Source organism: Salvelinus sp. IW2-2015, linkage group LG23 (assembly GCF_002910315.2).
Source record: "Salvelinus sp. IW2-2015 linkage group LG23, ASM291031v2, whole genome shotgun sequence".
In the NCBI taxonomy this organism is placed as follows: Eukaryota; Metazoa; Chordata; class Actinopteri; order Salmoniformes; family Salmonidae; genus Salvelinus; species Salvelinus sp. IW2-2015.
Genome location: NC_036863.1, coordinates 45,978,714 through 45,997,321, shown reverse-complemented (window position 1 = coordinate 45,997,321; position 18,608 = coordinate 45,978,714). Strand labels below are relative to the sequence as shown.

General features: G+C 40.9%; 1 protein-coding gene across 2 annotated transcripts in view; it reads left to right on the top strand.

The window, feature by feature from the left end:
- The window catches only part of c2cd2l (c2cd2 like), a 54,715-nt gene that overhangs the window by 24,386 nt on the left and 11,721 nt on the right, over positions 1-18,608 (top strand). Inside the window, exons 6-12 of one of the 2 annotated variants that reach the window (XM_023968734.2) lie at positions 3,670-3,783; positions 4,139-4,250; positions 4,356-4,488; positions 4,729-4,793; positions 7,506-7,627; positions 7,877-8,045; positions 9,408-9,515. In XM_023968734.2, coding sequence (XP_023824502.1) covers positions 3,670-3,783; positions 4,139-4,250; positions 4,356-4,488; positions 4,729-4,793; positions 7,506-7,627; positions 7,877-8,045; positions 9,408-9,515 — 823 coding nt within the window. Of the gene's footprint in view, positions 1-3,669; positions 3,784-4,138; positions 4,251-4,355; positions 4,489-4,728; positions 4,794-7,505; positions 7,628-7,876; positions 8,061-9,407; positions 9,516-18,608 lie in introns of both variants that reach the window. The other variant, XM_023968733.2, reaches the window with a different exon arrangement.

Here is an 18,608-nt window from a genome sequence, read left to right as displayed (position 1 = left end):
TTTGCAAGGAAGATGGATTATTTTAAATCTTTTAAAACAGATCTGGCTAGTTAATCTATATGGGCCAAATAATGATGATCCACACTTCTTTGAAAATATATATAATAATCTATTGAGCTCACAAGCAACGAATGAATCTAATAATATGGTGGGAGATTATAATGCGGTTTTAAGTACCTCAATGGATCGTAAAGGAAATCACACTACAAACTGTCACCCTCAAGCACTTAAGGAGATCATGGATACATTAGAACTAGTGGATATATGGAGGCTGAAAAACCCTGCCTTGTGAGATATACATGGAGGAGGCTTAATCAAGCTAGACGTCTTGATTACTTCCTAGTCTCATTCTTGCTGGCATCAAAAGTAAAAAAAAATATTAATAGGAGACCGAATGTGATTGGACCACCATCTAATTGGCCTTCATATAACTCTTACAGAATTTCCAGATGGATGGGGATATTGGAAATGTAATCAAAGCCTATTGGATGACAATTTGTTCTTAACTAAGACAAAATAATTAATGGTTGACTTTTTTTGCACAACATAGGTACAGCAGATCCCCTTATTGTATGGGACACTTTCAAATGTACTTTTAGAGGCCATTCAATACAATACTCATCATTAAAACTAAAGCAGTTTAGGTCAAAAGAGATTAGACGAATAAAGGAAATAGAGGAAGTAACAGCGCAGGTAGATGGTAATGGAAACTGTACTGTAGAGGCACAAAATAGGTTAGAGGAAAACAAAAAGAAATGGAGGTACTTATTCAAGAATGATCAAGTGTAATGTATTACAAAAATAAAGCAAATTGGATGGAAAATTGTCAAAAATTCACATGTTTCTTGAATCTTCAACATAGAAATGCTACCAAAATGAATTTACAGAAACTCGTTACAAATAATGGAGTCATCCATGATTCACCAAATTATATTTTGAAAGAGGAAGCAAAATATTTTGAGCATATGTTTTCTTTTCAGTCTCCTCCATTTCCACCGAATGATGTTAACTGTAAGGATTTCTTTCCTAATAATAATAATAATAATTAATAATAATAATAATGTAAAATAAGCAAATTTTACAGAAGACCTGTGTGAAGACCAATTTACAGAAGAGGAACTTTGAGGCAATAAAATGAGAAAAATACCAGGGCTTGATGGTATACCAGACCTTTTCTGATGTACTCAAAGATCCATTATTAGCATGTTTTAATTACTCCAATAAAAATGATAGACTTTCATGTACTCAACAAGGTCTGATTTCATTACTACTAAAACAGGACCCAGGTGGGAAGTATAAAGATCCAGTCCATTTAAAACACTGGAGGCCTTTAACATTTCAATGTTGCGATGTGAAAATCCTGGCAAAATGCATAGTACATAGAATAAAAAAGGTTTTACCAAATATTGTTTATCCTGATCAGACAGGTTTTTTACATGGATGATATATTGGAGGTAATATACGACAATTACTTGAAACAATTGAAAATGATGAAACATGAAAGATACCAAGCATGGTCTTCATAGCAGATTTTGAAAAGGTGTTTGATAAAGTATGACTAGAATTTATATATAAATGCCTGGATTACTTTAATTTCGGTGAATCTCTTATACAATGGGTTAAAGTTATGTACAGCAACCCCAGAGGTAAAATAGTAAATAATGGTTCCTTCTCAGAAAGTATTGAACTTTTTATTGGAGTAAAACAAGGCTGTCCGTTGTCTCCATATCTATTTATTAAGACCATTGAAATGCTAGCTATTAAAATTAGTTCCAACAAGAACATCAAGGTGTTAAAAATCCAGGGGATAAAAACAAGTGTCGATGTATGCAGATGACTCATGTTTTTTCTTAAGTCTGCAATCTGGATCCCTGCACAGTCTCATTGAATATCTTGATCACTTTATCACTTTTCTGGACTAAAACCTAACTATGACAAGTGTACCATATTACGTATTGGATCATTAAAAACAGTGTTTACACTACTTTGTAGTTTACCAATAAAATGGGCGGATGGTGAAAAAATATAAATGAACTTACCACAATCAACTTCAATTGAAATTTTGCAAAAATAGATAAGATTCTGCAACCACGGAGAGGTAAATACTTGTCTATTTATGTAAAAATGACATTGATTAACTCTTTGGTCCTATCACAGTTTACTTACTTACTAATGGCACTGCCTACTCCAGATGACTAATTTTTTTAATCATATGCATTTTATCTGGAATGCTAAGGCAGACAATTAAACGTGCCTATTTATATAATGAATATGAGTTTGAGGGACTAAAATGATTAAATATTAAAGATTTAAACCTCTCACTAAACGCTTCACTCATACATAAGTTATACTTAAACCCAAAATGTTTCTCCAGTAGATTATTAAGAAAGGCTCATCCTTTGTTCAAAAATTGCCTTTATACAGATTACAACTTCTCATTTCTGACTAATTGAAAATTAAATTTTGTTTAAAGTATCGTCCTTTCTTAAACAAGCCATACAAAGCTGGTTACAATTTCAGTTTTATCCTCCAGAAAAGATSGAACAAATATTACAACAAATGTTAAGGTTAAAGTCAAATATACTGATTAATAAAAAAACATTCTTTATGGAATTTWWAAAAAGAAATTGCACCATACAGGTTGCAAAATAAATGGTAAGAGATTTTCAATGTACCGATTCCATGACACATGAACTGGTACAAAAAACACTTGAATCAACACTTTTAATAGTGATATACAATTCTGCCAACAACAGAATGCTYTATATATGGGGCATACAACAATCTCAGCTCTGTAGACTTTGCTGTGAAGAAACAGAATCAATAGATAATTAATTCTGGTATTGCCCCTAAGTAGCTTGTCTCTGGTCACAGGTTCAGGAATGGTTAAAAATTCACAACATGCACTTAAAATTAACCTTATAGATGGCAGTGTTGGGTGATTTGGAAAGCCATAGTCAGTCAATAAATAATATTTATTTTGTTTATTTTATCTTTATTTAACTAGGAAAGTCAGTTAAGAACAAATTCTTATTTTCAATTACAGCCTAGGAACAGTGGGTTAACTGCCTTGTTCAGGGGCAGAACGACAGATTTTTACCTTGTCAGCTCGGGGATTCGATCTTGCAACCTTTCGGTTACTAGTCCAACGCTCTAACCTGCCACCCAATAAATAATATAATAATARTCGTAGGAAAGGTTTTCATCTTTAGTTCACAATCTGTCGATACTATACGATTAGAAAGGTACATTTAAAAAAATAAAAATAAAGTTTATCTTGTGCGTATTGTTTTGTATTGCAAGGTATTACTACTGAACTGTTGGAGCTAGAAACACTAGCCTTTCGCTGCACCTGCGATAACATCTGCAAATCGGTATACATGACCAATAAACTTTGATTTGATTGGAACCCTCTATGGAAAAGGTTCTACATGGAACCCAAAAGCAAAAGGGTTCTACCTGGAACCAAAAAGGGTTATTCAAAGGGTTCTCCTATGGGGACAGCCGAAGAACCCTTTAACGTTCTAGATAGCACTTTTTTTCAGTGTGGGGCCCAGAATTTTTTTCAGTCCAGGTGACCATACACCTGTTTACTATCTAATATATTTTAGTCTGTTTGATGTACTTCTTGGTGGCAGGTAGCTTACTTTAGTGGTGTTTTGTGCTCAGGAGAGTGATGCAGAGATAGATCCGGACATGATTCGGGAGCTGGTGAAGGATACTCTGTTCAGCGCACAGCCAGCCATGATCCTCAACCTCAGGGCCTGTGTGTCCAGCACTACGGTAAGACCATTGCACTACAACTACGCTGCAAGTGTTTTCCTTCCATTAGTGTTGTTTTTAGCCTGCTACATCAGACTAGAAGCATCAAAACTGAGGCAGAAATCGAAAGCAGCGAGAGCTCGCATCACTGACTTGATGCTTCTGCATACGGAACGGCGTGTTTCATTGAAACGCACCCACTGTAATCAACTGCGGCTAATAGGCATGGGAAAAACCAACATGTGAAACTTGCAGTATAATTACCATTACCATTGGCAAAACCTTCCTGATAGGATGAACCAAGGGGGTATCACTAAATGTTTTAGTGGTTTGACTCTCTGGTCTTTAATTGCATTTCTCTCTTTATTACTTCCAGTTCCCCAGGGGAACAGGCCTAACCCCGACAGGTCTGACCCCCCCGTCCCAGAGTTTACCCCCCATACGAAGACTCCTGCTTCGCCAGCTCAGGGGAACCTGCCTCAGAGCAGGTCAGCTATATCACATCAGCCACGACCCACCATCTTCTCCCAAAAACCAGAGTCAATTACTGTGTGTGTGTGTGTGTGTGTGTGTGTGTGTGTGTGTGTGTGTAGCCAAGTCATGCAGTTCAGGGGAGCTGTGCTGTTCTGTGAGCCTGGACCAGCCATCAACAGAAAGGAGGACCTGCTTCCTGCCTGCAACCCCCAGCCCTGACACCTCACTGGACTGGAGTGAGGACATCTCACTGTAAGACAGCTAGCTATAGCCCAGCCAGCCGCTGGCAGTCACACACATACGACCCGATTTATAGATTTGAATTATTGATATTATACAACAACAATAAAAAAAAAACTACAATAATAGTTCAACAATGATTTTACCATCAAGTGAAAACTCTAAATAGCATGCARTCATATTGTTTGACACTGTTACGCCTACTGTGAGTCTAACATACAATCTTTGATTATCTGTGATTGTGTTCTGCAGGGATCTGGCTCCAGAAACCAAAGAGCTGAGAGTGAGAATGCTGGAGAAGACCACCAAGGGGGAACGTAAGGCTCCTTCTCAATTAGATAATTATTATTAAAGGTCATAGATTAATGAGAAATTGCATATCAGTCTATCTACTTTCATAAAGACTATACACCCTCTAGACCAGTGGTTCCCAAACTTTTTATAYTCCCGTACCCCTTCAAACATTCAACCTCCAGCTGCGTACCCCCTCTAGCGCCAGGGTCAGCTCACTCTCAAATGTTGTTTTTTGTTGTTGCCATCGTTGTAAGCCTGCCACACACACTATACGATACATTTATTAAAAATAAGAATGAGTGTGTCACAACCCGCCTCGTGGGAAGTGACAAAGAACTCTTATAGGACCAGGGCACAAATAATAATATAATAATAATCAATAATTTAGCTCTTTAATAAGCCATCTTACATATATAACCTTACTTGTCCATCAAAAATGGCAGGGCAGGAAAGGGATAACGAATCCAGTTGTTTGTCATCTGTTTCGGGAAAGTACCTGCGTAATTGCGCACCCAACTCGCTCAGGTGCACATTTGACATTGTCCGTAAGCTTGAGTTCATTTYCACACAAYAAAATATACAATGATGGAAAGACCTGTGTGTTGTCCTTGTTAATGCAGACAGAGAAGAGCTCCAACTTCTTCATCATAGCCTCAATTTTGTCCCACACATTGAATATAGTTGCGGAGAGTCCCTGTAATCCTAGATTCAGATCATTCAGGCGGGAAAAAACATCACCCAGATAGGCCAGTCGTGTGAGAAACTCATCATGCAAGTGGTCAGACAAGTGAAAAAGATGGTCAGTGAAGAAAACAGGGGCCTTGCTTTAACAAAGTWAACCATTTTCACTGTAGTGTCCAAAATGTTTTTCAAGCTGTCAGGCATTCCCTTGGCAGCAAGAGCTGCCAAGGGAATGATGGATGCTGCAGTGTAGCCAAGTTGCGTCGGGAGCAACTGCTTGCACGCGCGTTACCACTCCACTATGTCTCCCTGTCATGGCTTTTGCACCATCAGTACAGATACCAACACATCTTGACCACCAAAGTCCATTTGATGTCACAAAGCTGTCCAGTATTTAAAAAATACCCTCTCCWGTTGGCCTGGTTTCCAGTGGTTTGCAGAAGAGGATGTCAAACCACTGGAAACGGACATATACCAGGAGCTGTGCCAGTCCWGCCCCGTCTGTTGACTCATCCAGCTGTAACGCATAGAATTCACTGGGTTGTATGTGAAGCAGTAATTGTTTCAAAACATCTCCTGCCATGTCATTGATGCATCGTGAAACGGTGTGGTATGATGATAGCATTGTCTGTATTGTTTTTTTTGGCCTTTTCCCCCAGGACTGTCCCAACCATATCCGAGGCAGCAGGGAGAATTAAGTCCTCCACAATAGTATGGGGCTTGCCTGTGTAACAGTATAACTTTAGTACGTCCCCTCGCCCCGACCTCGGGCGCGAACCAGGGACCCTCTGCACACATCAACAACAGTCACCCACGAAGCGTCGTTACCCATCGCTCCACAAAAGCCGCGGCCCTTGCAGAGCAAGGGGAACCACTACTTCAACTCAAGGTCTCAAAGCGAGTGACGTAACCGATTGAAACGCTATTAGCGAGCACTACCTCTAACTAGCTAGCCATTTCACATCCGTTACACCTGTCCTAGCCACTCTGTAGCTCACCATATATGACGCTTCTAGCCCCTTCTTATTAATGGTATCTGTTGCGTCTTTATAAGGACACAAGGCGAGACCCAAATGCAGACACAGGAAGCAGATGGTTGAGCTCCGATATTTATTAATCCAAGGGGTAGGTAAAAGGTAGGTCGGGGACAGACGAGTTCAATAACCAGATCCGAGTCCAAACAGTACAAGGGGATAGGCAGGATGGAAGACAGAACAGGCAGAGTGGTCAGGCAGGCGGGTTCAGAGTCAGGACAGGCAAGGGTCGAAACCAGGAAGACTAGAACCAAAAGAGACTGGGGGAAAAAATAAGAGCAAGGAAAACCGCTGGTTGACTTAGCAAACAGGAAACACAGGGATATATACACCGGGGATAATTAGTGACACCTGGAGGGGGTGGAGACAATCACAAGGACAGGTGAAACAGATCAGGGTGTGACAATCTTAATTCTCGCTCAAAAAACTCCTGTGGCTTTTTTTCTTCTTCAAATTGGCATGTTTTGTTTCTAAATGTCTGTGAAAGAGTAAAGGTTTCCCGCGAGAGAGTAACAGTTAATGTGATTGGATGTTAATTATTTGACTAGGCTACCTGTATTTGACATTGTGTTGTTATTTCGCTGAGCACTGGATGGTTTAATTTCATTTTGGGCAGTGAAACGAGGCTATTCAGGCGAGAAAAGAACCTCACCCAAATGTATAGCCCTGTTTTTAATTTATTTTTTGTTATGTGAATCACATTTTTATTTGGCGTACACCCAACGGCATTGCGCGTACCCCATTCTGGTATGTCTGCCTACAGGTTATGGTAAGACTTTTTCATGAGCACAATTCCTGCCCGCATTATAAGCCAAAACTTGTGCCCGAACTTTTGATTTGTCCAAGAGAATCCTTTGTGATTCCCAGAAGTAGGGCTGTTGCCCTAGTTTGGGATTTCCGATACTATAAAGAATATATTCAAACCATTTTTTAAATGTCATGTTATACTCTAAGTAAGCAAAACACTGTGATGTGGTCTTCTTCTCTGTATTTCTATGCTTAGTCTTTCTCTTTTGGCAGAATTCTTGTCTGGCTTTGCCTCGCTACCCTTGGACCTCACCCGCAGAGCTCCTACTGGTCAGCATGTGCTGTCAGTCAGCCCAGGGCACGGCCTGGCACCCAATGCTACGGTCACCTTTGAGGTGAATGGCATGTGACAGGTGGAATGCTGTTCCAAAGTGTGTAGATAATTAGTTGGTGTGCTACAACATAGGTGACATAGAAATACAATTACAGAACATTGACTTGAGTGGAGAGTGTTCTCTCTTATCATATGAATGTATTGTGGAGCACTCCACATGATAATCCTAGAGGGTAAAACATAATACATAACAATACTTCCAACACAGTCCATAACATTTATGGTAATCTGGGTCCCTCTCCACCTGTAGCTGGTGTACCTGGAGGTAGTGGACCCCGTTGGAGCTCACTGCACCACGCCCCTCCGCACCTCCATCACCCCGACCAAGAAGGTGGATGTGGACCGAACCATCATGCCAGACGGCACAATCGTCACCACCGTCACCACCATACAGTCACGACCCAGACTGGGAAAACTAGGTACAGTAGGTCTGGGTGAGTTAGCATATGGAGGCGCCGGAGAGTGGACTYTAGCTAATGATAATGACAAATATGATATTGATTTCTTGATAGTACTGATTCTATGAAAAAAAGAGGATTGCAACCCTGCARCCTGCATGCCAATCCTTCATTTTACTATACTCTATTGCAGTGGTGMAAAAAGTACTCAATTGTCATACTTGAGTAAAAGTAAAGATGCCTCAATAGAAAATGACTCAAGTAAAAGTGAAAGTCACCCAGTAAAATACTACTTGAGTAAAAGTCAAAAAGTATTTGGTTTTAAATATACTTAACTATCAAAATTAAATGCAATTTCTAAAATGTACTTAAGTATCAAAAGTAAAAGTATAAACCATTTCAAATTCCAWATATGAAGCAAACCAGATGGCACAAATGTATATTTTTATTTTTATTGACGAATAGCCAGGGACACACTCCAACACTCAGACATGATTTAGTGAGTCCACCAGATCAAAGACAGTAGGGATGTTCCCTTGATAAGTGTGTGAATTTGACCATTTTCCTGTCKAAATTTTATGAGCACTTTTTGGGTGTCAGGGAAAATGTTAGGAGTAAAAAGTACATTATTTTCTTTAGGAATGTAGTGAAGTAAAAGTTAACAAAAATATAAATAGTAAAGTACAGATACCCCAAAAAACGACTTAAGAAGTACTTTAAAGTATTTTTACTTAAGTACTTTACAGTGGTCACCAACCTTTTCTGAGTTAAGATCACTTTCTGAGTCAAAATGGAAGCCGAGATCGACCGCTCAGAAAGATCGACACCTATGCAACATTAACCTCTAAACATATGGAATAGGGAGAATGTGTATTTTATGGTTTATAAAAGTGTTGGACAAAGTGTTGACAGTGCTGAATAAACTAAATCATAAATCTACTCATAAAAACATCAGCTCTTTGCTGTATTCGTTGAGTCACTCTCTAGTCATGGTTTTTAAATCTCACAGTATCAACTTTGCTATGCATTTGAGGCTTCTTTTTACAGTCTATGGCTTGAGGAAATCTGATTGGCCAGCGGTAGGCCTGTAGGTGGAATTGATTTGCTCTCTGGGCCTGCCGGGTAGGTGGAGTTCTACCTTCAGACACATGAAATGGTTCAAAATGGGAACACTTTGCCTTCCCGGTGCTAGGGCTTCTCAATCAAGTGCACCTACGGCAAACAGCATGAAAAAAAWAWAAAWAWAAAATAGGAACGCAAGGCTTTATCATTGGGGTTTTTATCAAAATGTTTGGTGATCGACTAGAAATGGGTTGGAGATCGACGAGTTGGTGACCACTGCTCTGTTGCTTCTATTGATCCTCTGTCTCTGCGTTTACTCAGGTGACTCTCCCTCGCGGTCCCCGTCCAAAGTGGAGGTGACAGAGAAAGGGACCATGTTCSTCACCGATGGCTGCCATAGCAGGACCAGCTCCAGCCCTACTCTAAGCAGTGAGTTATGTTCCTCCATCTTTTCATAGCCTGGTCTCAGATCTGTTTGTGCTGTCTTGCCAACTCCTATGGTCATTGTTACAGCCATCGTCATTATTATCACAAACAGATCTGGGGCCAGGCTAATGGCTCCACACTCCTCAACACTTACTTCCACAGATATTTATTCTAGTATTTTTCAACATGATACATCCAGTGGGTCCTCATTTAGTGGTTGTGTCACGTTATGGTGCATTACAGCGCTTGCCGTTAATGCTCATTCAAGGCACCAGAGGGCATCTTTGAGCACATCTACGCCCACCTGAGTTAAATAAATACTGAGGTGAGCACTAGTGGTGCGTGGGTCAGCTGTTTGTTCACCCGCACCCCGCAATTGTTAATAACCCATCTGCAACACCCGACTATATGTGATAATGTGAAAATCTGAGGCCCGCACACGACCCTCACCCTCAAATATAGAAAATGTGCTGTAGGCTACAGTTAGAGACAACAGAAAGATTTCTTGACAAGGGGTGCAGTATTTTTTGTTGTTGCRTAATTTATATARGTTTCTGCTTATAATTTCCAACATTTTGGTCGGCTATTTGTTAGMCAACGTGTCTATAATTAGATACATGCATCTTCTCTTCTGTCATTATATGTTGCCCTAGAAGACTWKAMKAACSCTTGCTCACCAGAATKATTTCATAAGTGATCAAATGAATGCTTCAATCTAGTTGACATCGGTAAAGTCTTCTCTGTCATCTCGGTTTCTTTCGTGGTGCAAAGATGTTTAGCAATAACTCAGCCCCCAAAAAATGTGAAAGATTTTTTGGACCGGTGGTAAGGAAATAGAAAGCTGTGAAAACGATCCAACATGTTTCTGATGAGATTTCAGTTTGCATATATTATGTGGTTGAAATACTATCAGCTTTTATGATGCTGATAAAGACAGCACTGACGGTCCCCAACTGCGCATTCCCATTTTCTCTCAAGCTTAAATGCTTAAAGAAAGAAATCCTATTTCTCCACTCTTGTTCCCGAGTGAAAATGTACAATTTGTGTATTGTTTTACTGCATGAAGTGCTTAATTCTGCAGGAGTTAATGTTAAGACTATGTGAGAGGTTATAGACCTACAGTCAGTGTAATAATTCAAACATAAATTGGATAGCACGTTGATAGACTAGAGCCTTAGATATGCAGTTTTAGAAACTGTTCTTCATTTTGTAAGCATTACATAGCAAACTAGCCAGAAGGTTGTTGATTCACAGACCACTGTGGACAAGGGTAGGGGTGACATGATATCCATTATATATATACTGATATATATATATATATATATACTGAGATCATGTGACACTTAGATTGCACACAGGTCGACTTTATTTAACTAATTATGTGAATTCTGAAGGTAATTGTTTGCACCAGATCTTATTTAGGGGCTTTATAGCAAAGGGGGTGAATACATATGCACGCACCACTTTTCCGTTTGTAATTGTTTAGAATTTGTGAAACAAGTTATTTTTTTCATTTCACTTCACCAATTTGGACTATTTTGTGTATGTCCATTACATGAAATCCAAATAAAAATCAATTTAAATTATATTACAGGTTGTAATGCAACAAAATAGAAAAAAATTCCAGGGGGGGATGAATACTTTTGCAAGGCACTGTATACAGGGTATTGTTAGAAAATGTCATTTTTTGGAAGTTTGGAACAGTGCTGAAGTTGTCTATCAACTGTTAAAATTGAGCGCAACAGAACCAGTTAAAACTGAAGTATCTGACCATCAATGAATTCAAGAAAAAGGCATTAATTGTTTAACACATCAGCCGCATATCATCAGGTAGGCCTATATGCACTTGTGAAAAATGATTTGTGTCGACTGTGATTAGGGCATGGTAATATAAGAGCAGCTGCTAGGCTAGATGAACAAACTAGGCATGCATAGCTCACCACATGATCCTCAAACCAAAGACTGGCCAAACTCCTGTTTCTAAAAGTAAATTCAAAAAGGCACTGTAGATTGACTGTATAGCCTAAAGGCATTTTACATTTCATTATTATTTAATTCTAAGTAATTATTTTTTTAAACTTAARTTTATACAGCTAAATGTATAGGCATGTTGTTGAAATGCTGTTGTTGATGTGCTGAGCGCTGATGAAATGCTSAGCGCTCCTGCCAGCCTGAAGCATGTAATAAAAGCTTCACAATTGATTTCTTAAATGGCAGGCTAGCCTTGAAATAATAATAATATAGCCTAAATAATACATTTTCATTCCTTCTTGTCTACCTGGCTTGCTCCTGACTGATTTAGCACTAGAATGCTGTTGAAATGTCTAACGTCAAATGGTAGTGACAGAATCACACATTAGGCTACTTCCCAAGCAAAGTCATTTCTTTGTCTCCTATAGAAGGTTGTAGCGCAGCCTCGGAATATCATGGAAACAAACCCAAGATATCCCATATGAAATCAGTCACGTCTTTCCCCGGCATTTTACAGCTTGAGGTAGCAAAACTGAAAGCGCGAACCATCGCATTTAACCATGGAAAGAGGTCCGGGAATATGGCTGAATATAAAGAGTGTAGTTACTCCCTCCGCATGGCAGTCAAACAAGCAAAATGCCGGTACAGGGACAAGGTGGAGTCACAATTCAACGGCTCAGACACAATACTTTTGTGGCAGGGTCTACAGGAAGTCACGGACTACAAAAAGATCAGCCACGTCACGGACACCGACGTCTTGCTTCCAGACAAACTTTGCCCGCTTTGAGGATAATACAGTGCCACCGTCGCGGCCCGCTAACAAGGACTGCGCACGCCCCCTCCTTCTCCGTGGCCAACGGGAGTAAAACATTTAAACGTGTTAACCCTCGCAAGGCTGCTGGCCCAGACGGTATCCCTAACCACATCCTCAGAGCATGCGCAGACCAGCTGGCTGGTGTGTTTACAAACATATTCAATCGCTTCCTATCCCAGTCTGTTGTCCCCACGTGGATTCAAGATGGCTACCATTGTTCCTGTACCCAAGAAGGCAAKGATAACTGAACTAAATMACTACCGCCCCGTAGCACTCAKTTCTGTCATCATGAAGTGCTTTGAGAGACTAGTCAAGGATCATATCACCTCCACCTTACCGGCCAKCCTKGATCCACTTCAGTTTGCATACCYCCCCAGCAGGTCCACAGACGACYCAATCGCCATCACACTGCACACTGCCCTATCCCATCTGGRCATGCACGCCTCCGACTCAATCATCAAGTTTYCAGACAACACAACYGTAGTGGGCTTGATTACCAACAACGACAAGACAGCCTACAGGGAGGAGGTGAGGGCACTTGGAGTGTGGTGTCAGGAAAACAACCTCTCACTCAACGTCAACAAAACAAAGGAGGTGATCGTGGACTTCAGGAAACAGCAGAGGGAGCCCCCCCTATCAACATTAAAGGCACAGCAGTGGAGAAGGTGGAAAGTTTTAAGTTCCTCAGRGTATACATCACAGACAAACTGAAATGGTTCACCCACACAGACAGTGTGGTGAAGAAGGCACAACAGCGCCTCTTCAACCTCAGGAGGCTGAAGAAATTTGGCTTGTCACCCAAAACCCTGACAAACTTTTACAGATGCACAATCGAGAGCATCCTGTCGGGCTGTATCACAGCCTGGTACAGCAACTGCACCGCCCTCAACCACYAGGCTCTCCAGAGGGTAGTGCGGTCTGCACAACGCATCACCTGGGGKAAACTACCTGCCCTCCATGACACCTACAGCACCCGATGTCACAGGAAYGCCAAAAAGATAATCAAGGACAACAACCACCCGAGCCACTGCCTGTTCACATCGCTACCATCCAGAAGGCGAGGTCAGTACAGGTGCATTAAAGCTGGGACCGAGAGACTGAAAAACAGCTTCTATCTCAAGGCCATCAGACTGCTAAACAGCAATCACTAACTCAGTGAGTCTGCTGCCTACATTTTGTTGAATGGCCACTGGCCACTTTAATAAATGGATCACTAGTCACTTTAAACAATGGCACTTTAAATAATGCCACTTTAATAATTTTGTACATATTGTACATTACTCATATCACATATACTGTATTTTATACCATCTATTGCACCTTGCCTTTGCCGCACGACCATCACTCATCCATATACTTATATGTACATATTCTCATTCACACCTTTAGATTTGTGTGTTTTTAGGTAGTTGTTGGGGAATTGTTAGATTACTTGTTAGATATTACTGCACTGTCGGATCTAGAAGCATTTCGCTACACTCACATTAACATCTGCTAACCACGTGTATGTGACCAATAAAATTTGATTTGTTTCTAAAATAAAGCATTACCCCAGAGAAGAGATGGCGAGGATATTCATAGTTTTCACGTCACTGACACCTGACGTCTTGCTTTCGACGAAACTTTGCCCGCTTTGAGATAATCACCATGTTGTGCCACTTCGAGCGCGCGGCTGGGCCTCGTACTTGAACCAAGCCTTGGTGTGGAGCTTCGCCGCGTGCTTGGATTTCTTTTGGTGGCTACGTGTTATTGCTCCCCTTCCTTTCCCCGTGGCCAACGGGAGTAAAGACATTCTAGAAGCGCGTTTTAAGGGGTTCTCCTCGCAAGGCTGCCTAGGCTCCAACGGTTCTGAACCACATCCGGTCCAGGAGCGATCTGCCGGCGCAGACAGTGGGCGGTGTTTTACAAAGCATAGTTCGATGCAGGCTGGTCTTCGCTTCTACATACCCAGTACTGTTGGTCCCCTAGGGGTTGGTGGACTTCAAGATGTGCTCAACCATTGGTTCCTCGTGCCTCAAGAAGCGCAACGACTGTGACACTGTACTAAATCACTGATGGACTGATTGGGGTTTCTTGCCATAGGTCGGCGGGACCGTAAGCACCGACTAGATTGTTTTCATCATGATATGGTTTGCGTTTGTGGGAGCGCTAGCTCCGCAGTATGGGGATCATTCACTCCCACCTTACCTTACCGCCACCCTCTCGATCCACTTCAGTTTGCATACGCCCCAGCAGGTCCACAGACGACGAATCGCCATCACCTGCACACTGCCCTACTCCATCTGTCATGCACGCCTCCGACTCAATCATCAAGTTTACAGACAACACAACAGTAGTGGGCTTGATTACCAACAAACAAGACGCCTACAGGGAGGAGGTGAGGGCACTTGGAGTGTGTTTCAGGAAAACAACCTCTCACTCAACGTCAACAAACAAAGGAGGTGATCGTGGACTTCAGAAAAGCAGAGGGAGCCCCCCTATCAACATTAAAGGGCACAGCAGTGGAGAGAAGGTGGAAAGTTTTAAGTTCCTCAGCGTATACATCACAGACAAACTGAAGAAGGTGTTCACAACAGACAGTGTGGTGAAGAAGGCACAACAGCGCCTCTTCAACCTCAGAGCTGAAGAAATTTGGCTTGTCACCAAAACCGAGGACAAACTTTACAGATGCACAATCGGAGCCCAGTCTGTCGGGCTGTATCACAGCCTGGTACAGCAACTGCACCGCCCTCAACCACAGGCTCTCCAGAGGGTAGTGCGGTCTGCACAAACGCATCACCTGGGGCAAAACTACCTGCCCTCCATGACACCTACAGCACCCGATTCACAGGAAGGCCAAAAGATAATCAGAGACAACAACCACCCGAGCCACTGCCTGTTCACATCGCTCACCAGAAGGCGAGGTCGAGGGGCATTAAAGCTGGACCGGGGACTAAAACTCTATTCAAGGAGAACTGGTGCTAAACAGCAATCACTAACTCAGTGAGTCTGGCTGCTACATTTGTTGATGTTCACTGGCCACTTTAATAATGGATCACTAGTCACTTTAAACAATGGCACTTCAAATAATGGCACTAAATTTTTTTACATATTGTACATTACTCATATCACATGTATATACTGTATTTTATACCATCTATTGCACCTTGCCTTGTCCACGACCATCACTCATCCATATACTTATGTACATATTCTCATTCACACCCTTTAGATTGTGTGTTTTTAGGTGTTGTTGGGGAATTGTTAGATTACTTGTTAGATATTCCTGCACTGTCGGAACTAGAAGCATTTGCTACACTCACATTAACACCTGCTAACCATGTGTATGTGACCATAAAATTTTGATTTGTTTCTAAATAAAGCATTATGGAATATAATATTGATTAGATTGCTAAATATAATTAGGTCAATTTTATTAAATTTTTTAATCTTAAGCTAACAAGGGGTAGGCCTATTTGTTTATCCATTTTATTTAACAAAAGCCACAAATACCCTCACATACCCCCTCATTCGACCCCTGGTTTTAATTAACAAACCAAACTCTTCACTGAAATGATATACATTGTAAGTCAGAAGTTACATACACCTTACCCAAATACATTTAAACTGTTTTTTTCAAATTCCTGACATTTAATCATAGTAAGATTCCCTGTCTTAGGTCAGTTAGGATGACCACTTTATTTTAAAGAATGTGAATGTCAGAATAATAATAGAGAATTATTTTATTTCAGCTTTTATTTTTTTCATACATTCCAGTGGGGTCAGAAGTTTACATACACTCCATTAGTATTTGGTTAGCAGTGCCTTAAAATTGTTTAACTTGGGTCAAACGTTTCGGGTAGCCTTCCTCAAGCTTCCCACAATAAGTTGGGTGAATTTTGGCCCATTCCTCTGACAGAGCTGGTGTAACTGAGTCAGGTTTGTAGGCCTCCTTGCTCGTACAGCTTTTTCAGTTCTGTCCACAAATTTTCTATAGGAACGAGGTCAAGGCTTTGTGATGGCCACTCCAATACCTTGACTTTGTTGACCTAAAGCCATTTTGGAACAACTTTGGAAGTATGCTTGGGGTCATTGTCCTTTGGAAGACCCATTTGCGACCAAGCTTTTAACTTCCTGACTGATGTCTTGAGATGTTGCTTCAATATATCCACATAATTTCCTGCCTCATGATGGCATCTATTTTTGTGAGTGCACCAGTCCTTCCTGGAGAAAAGCACCCCCACAACATGATGCTGCCACCCCCGTGCTTCACGGTTGGGATGGTGTTCTTTGGCTTGCAAGCATCCCCCTTTTCCTCCAAACATAATGGATGGTCATTATGGCCAAACAGTGGTCTTGCTTTTTTTATGGCGGTTTTGGAGCAGTGGCTTCTAACTTGCTGAGCGGCCTTTCAGGTTATGTTGATATAGGACTCGTGGATATAGATACTTTTGTACCTGTTTCCTCCATCTTCACAAGGTGCTTTGCTTTGTTGTTCTGGTTTGATTTGCACTTTTTGCACCAAAGTACGTTCATCTCTAGGAGACAGAACGCGTCTCCTTCCTGAGCGGCATGACGGCTGCGTGGTCCCATGGTGTTTTATACTTGTGTACTATTTTTGTACAGATGAACGTGGTACCTTCAGGCATTTGGAAATTGCTCCCAAGGATGAACCAGACTTATGGAGGTCTACAAAAACATTTTTGGAGGTCTTGGCGATTTCTTTTGATTTTCCAATGATGTTCAAGCAAAGAGGCACTGTGTTTGGAAGTAGCCTTGAAATACATTCACAGGTCCACCTCCAATTGACTCAAATGGTGTCAATTAGCCTACAGAAGCTTCTAAAGCCATGACATCATTTTCTGGAATTTTCCAAGCTATAGTCAACTTAGTGTATGTAAACTTCTGACCACTGGAATTGTGATACAGTGAAAATAATCTGTCTGTAAACAATTGGTGCATGACACAAGTAATTTTTCCAACAAGTAGATGTCCTAACCGACTTGCCAAAACTATAGTTTGTTAACAAGAAATTTGTGGAGTGGTTGAAAAACGAGCTTTAATGACTCCAACCTAAGTGTATGTAAACTTCAGACTTCAACTGTATTTAAGGAGTGCATGGAGACAAAGGTTGAATAGCGGGAACCAGGTTACTGAGATTGACCAAGATTGACCACCCACACCCACTCCCTTTTCCAGGAATAAATAACTGCAAGAAACCAGTAAATTGTAATACATTATTTATATGAACAACATGATGTAATGGAAACTGTTAAATTTATGCAATGTCTTAAACTGGCTTTTCTACGGCCTATCTGCATGATCAAGTCATCAACGCTCAGTGTGGGGACAAACAGCTCATCTCAGTATGGAGTGCAGTTTCCATTGCATATAGACCTATAATCTCATCATGGTAAAAAAAAAAAAATATTGTGACAGGTAGGCCTACATTTGCTGCAGCATAGCTTATTCTACAGTAATATAAATACTGAATGTGTCAAATTTACACCATCTCCATCTGTCACCTTATTTATTTTATAGTAAAGATAAAAACAGCTTTAAAACAGCTTGAATCGTTGTTCTTTTTTTAATCAAGCTCTTTCTCCGCAGTCTTCACTCCATCAATTCCATTTAAAATTGCAATCAAATAGATAATCCTGTTAAGATTTATATACGTACCAGTTAAAGTTTGGACAAACCTACTCATTCAAGGTTTTTTATTTATTTTTACTATTTTCTACATTTTAGAATAATAGTGAAGACATCAAAACTATGAAAATAGCCCATATGGAATCTGTAGTAACCAAAAAGGTGTTGAACAAATCTAAATATATTTTAGATTCTTCAAAGTAGCCACTCTTTGTCTTGATGACAGCTTTGCACACTCTTGGCATTCTCTCAACCAGCTTCATGAGGAATGCTTTTCCAACAGTCTTGAAAGAGTTCCCACATATGCTGAGCACTTTTTGGCTGATTTTCCTTCACTCTACGGTCCACTCATCCCAAACCATCTCAATTGGGTTGAGGTCCTCTGACTCTGCCTGGTATAGAGGTCCTGGATGGCAGAGAGCTTGGCCCCAGTGATGTACTGGGCCGTACGCACTACCCTCTGTAGCGATTTGTGGTCGGATGCCAAGCAGTTGCCAACCAAGCGGTGATGCAGCCAGTCAAGATGCTAAAAAGGTGCAGCTGTAGAGCTATTTGAGGATCTGAGGGCCCATTCCAAATCTTTTCAGCCTCCTGAGTGGGAAGAGGCGTTGTCGTGCCCTCTTTACCAACTGTGTTGGTGTGTTTGGACCAGGATAGATCCATAGTTGATGGTGACATGAGAA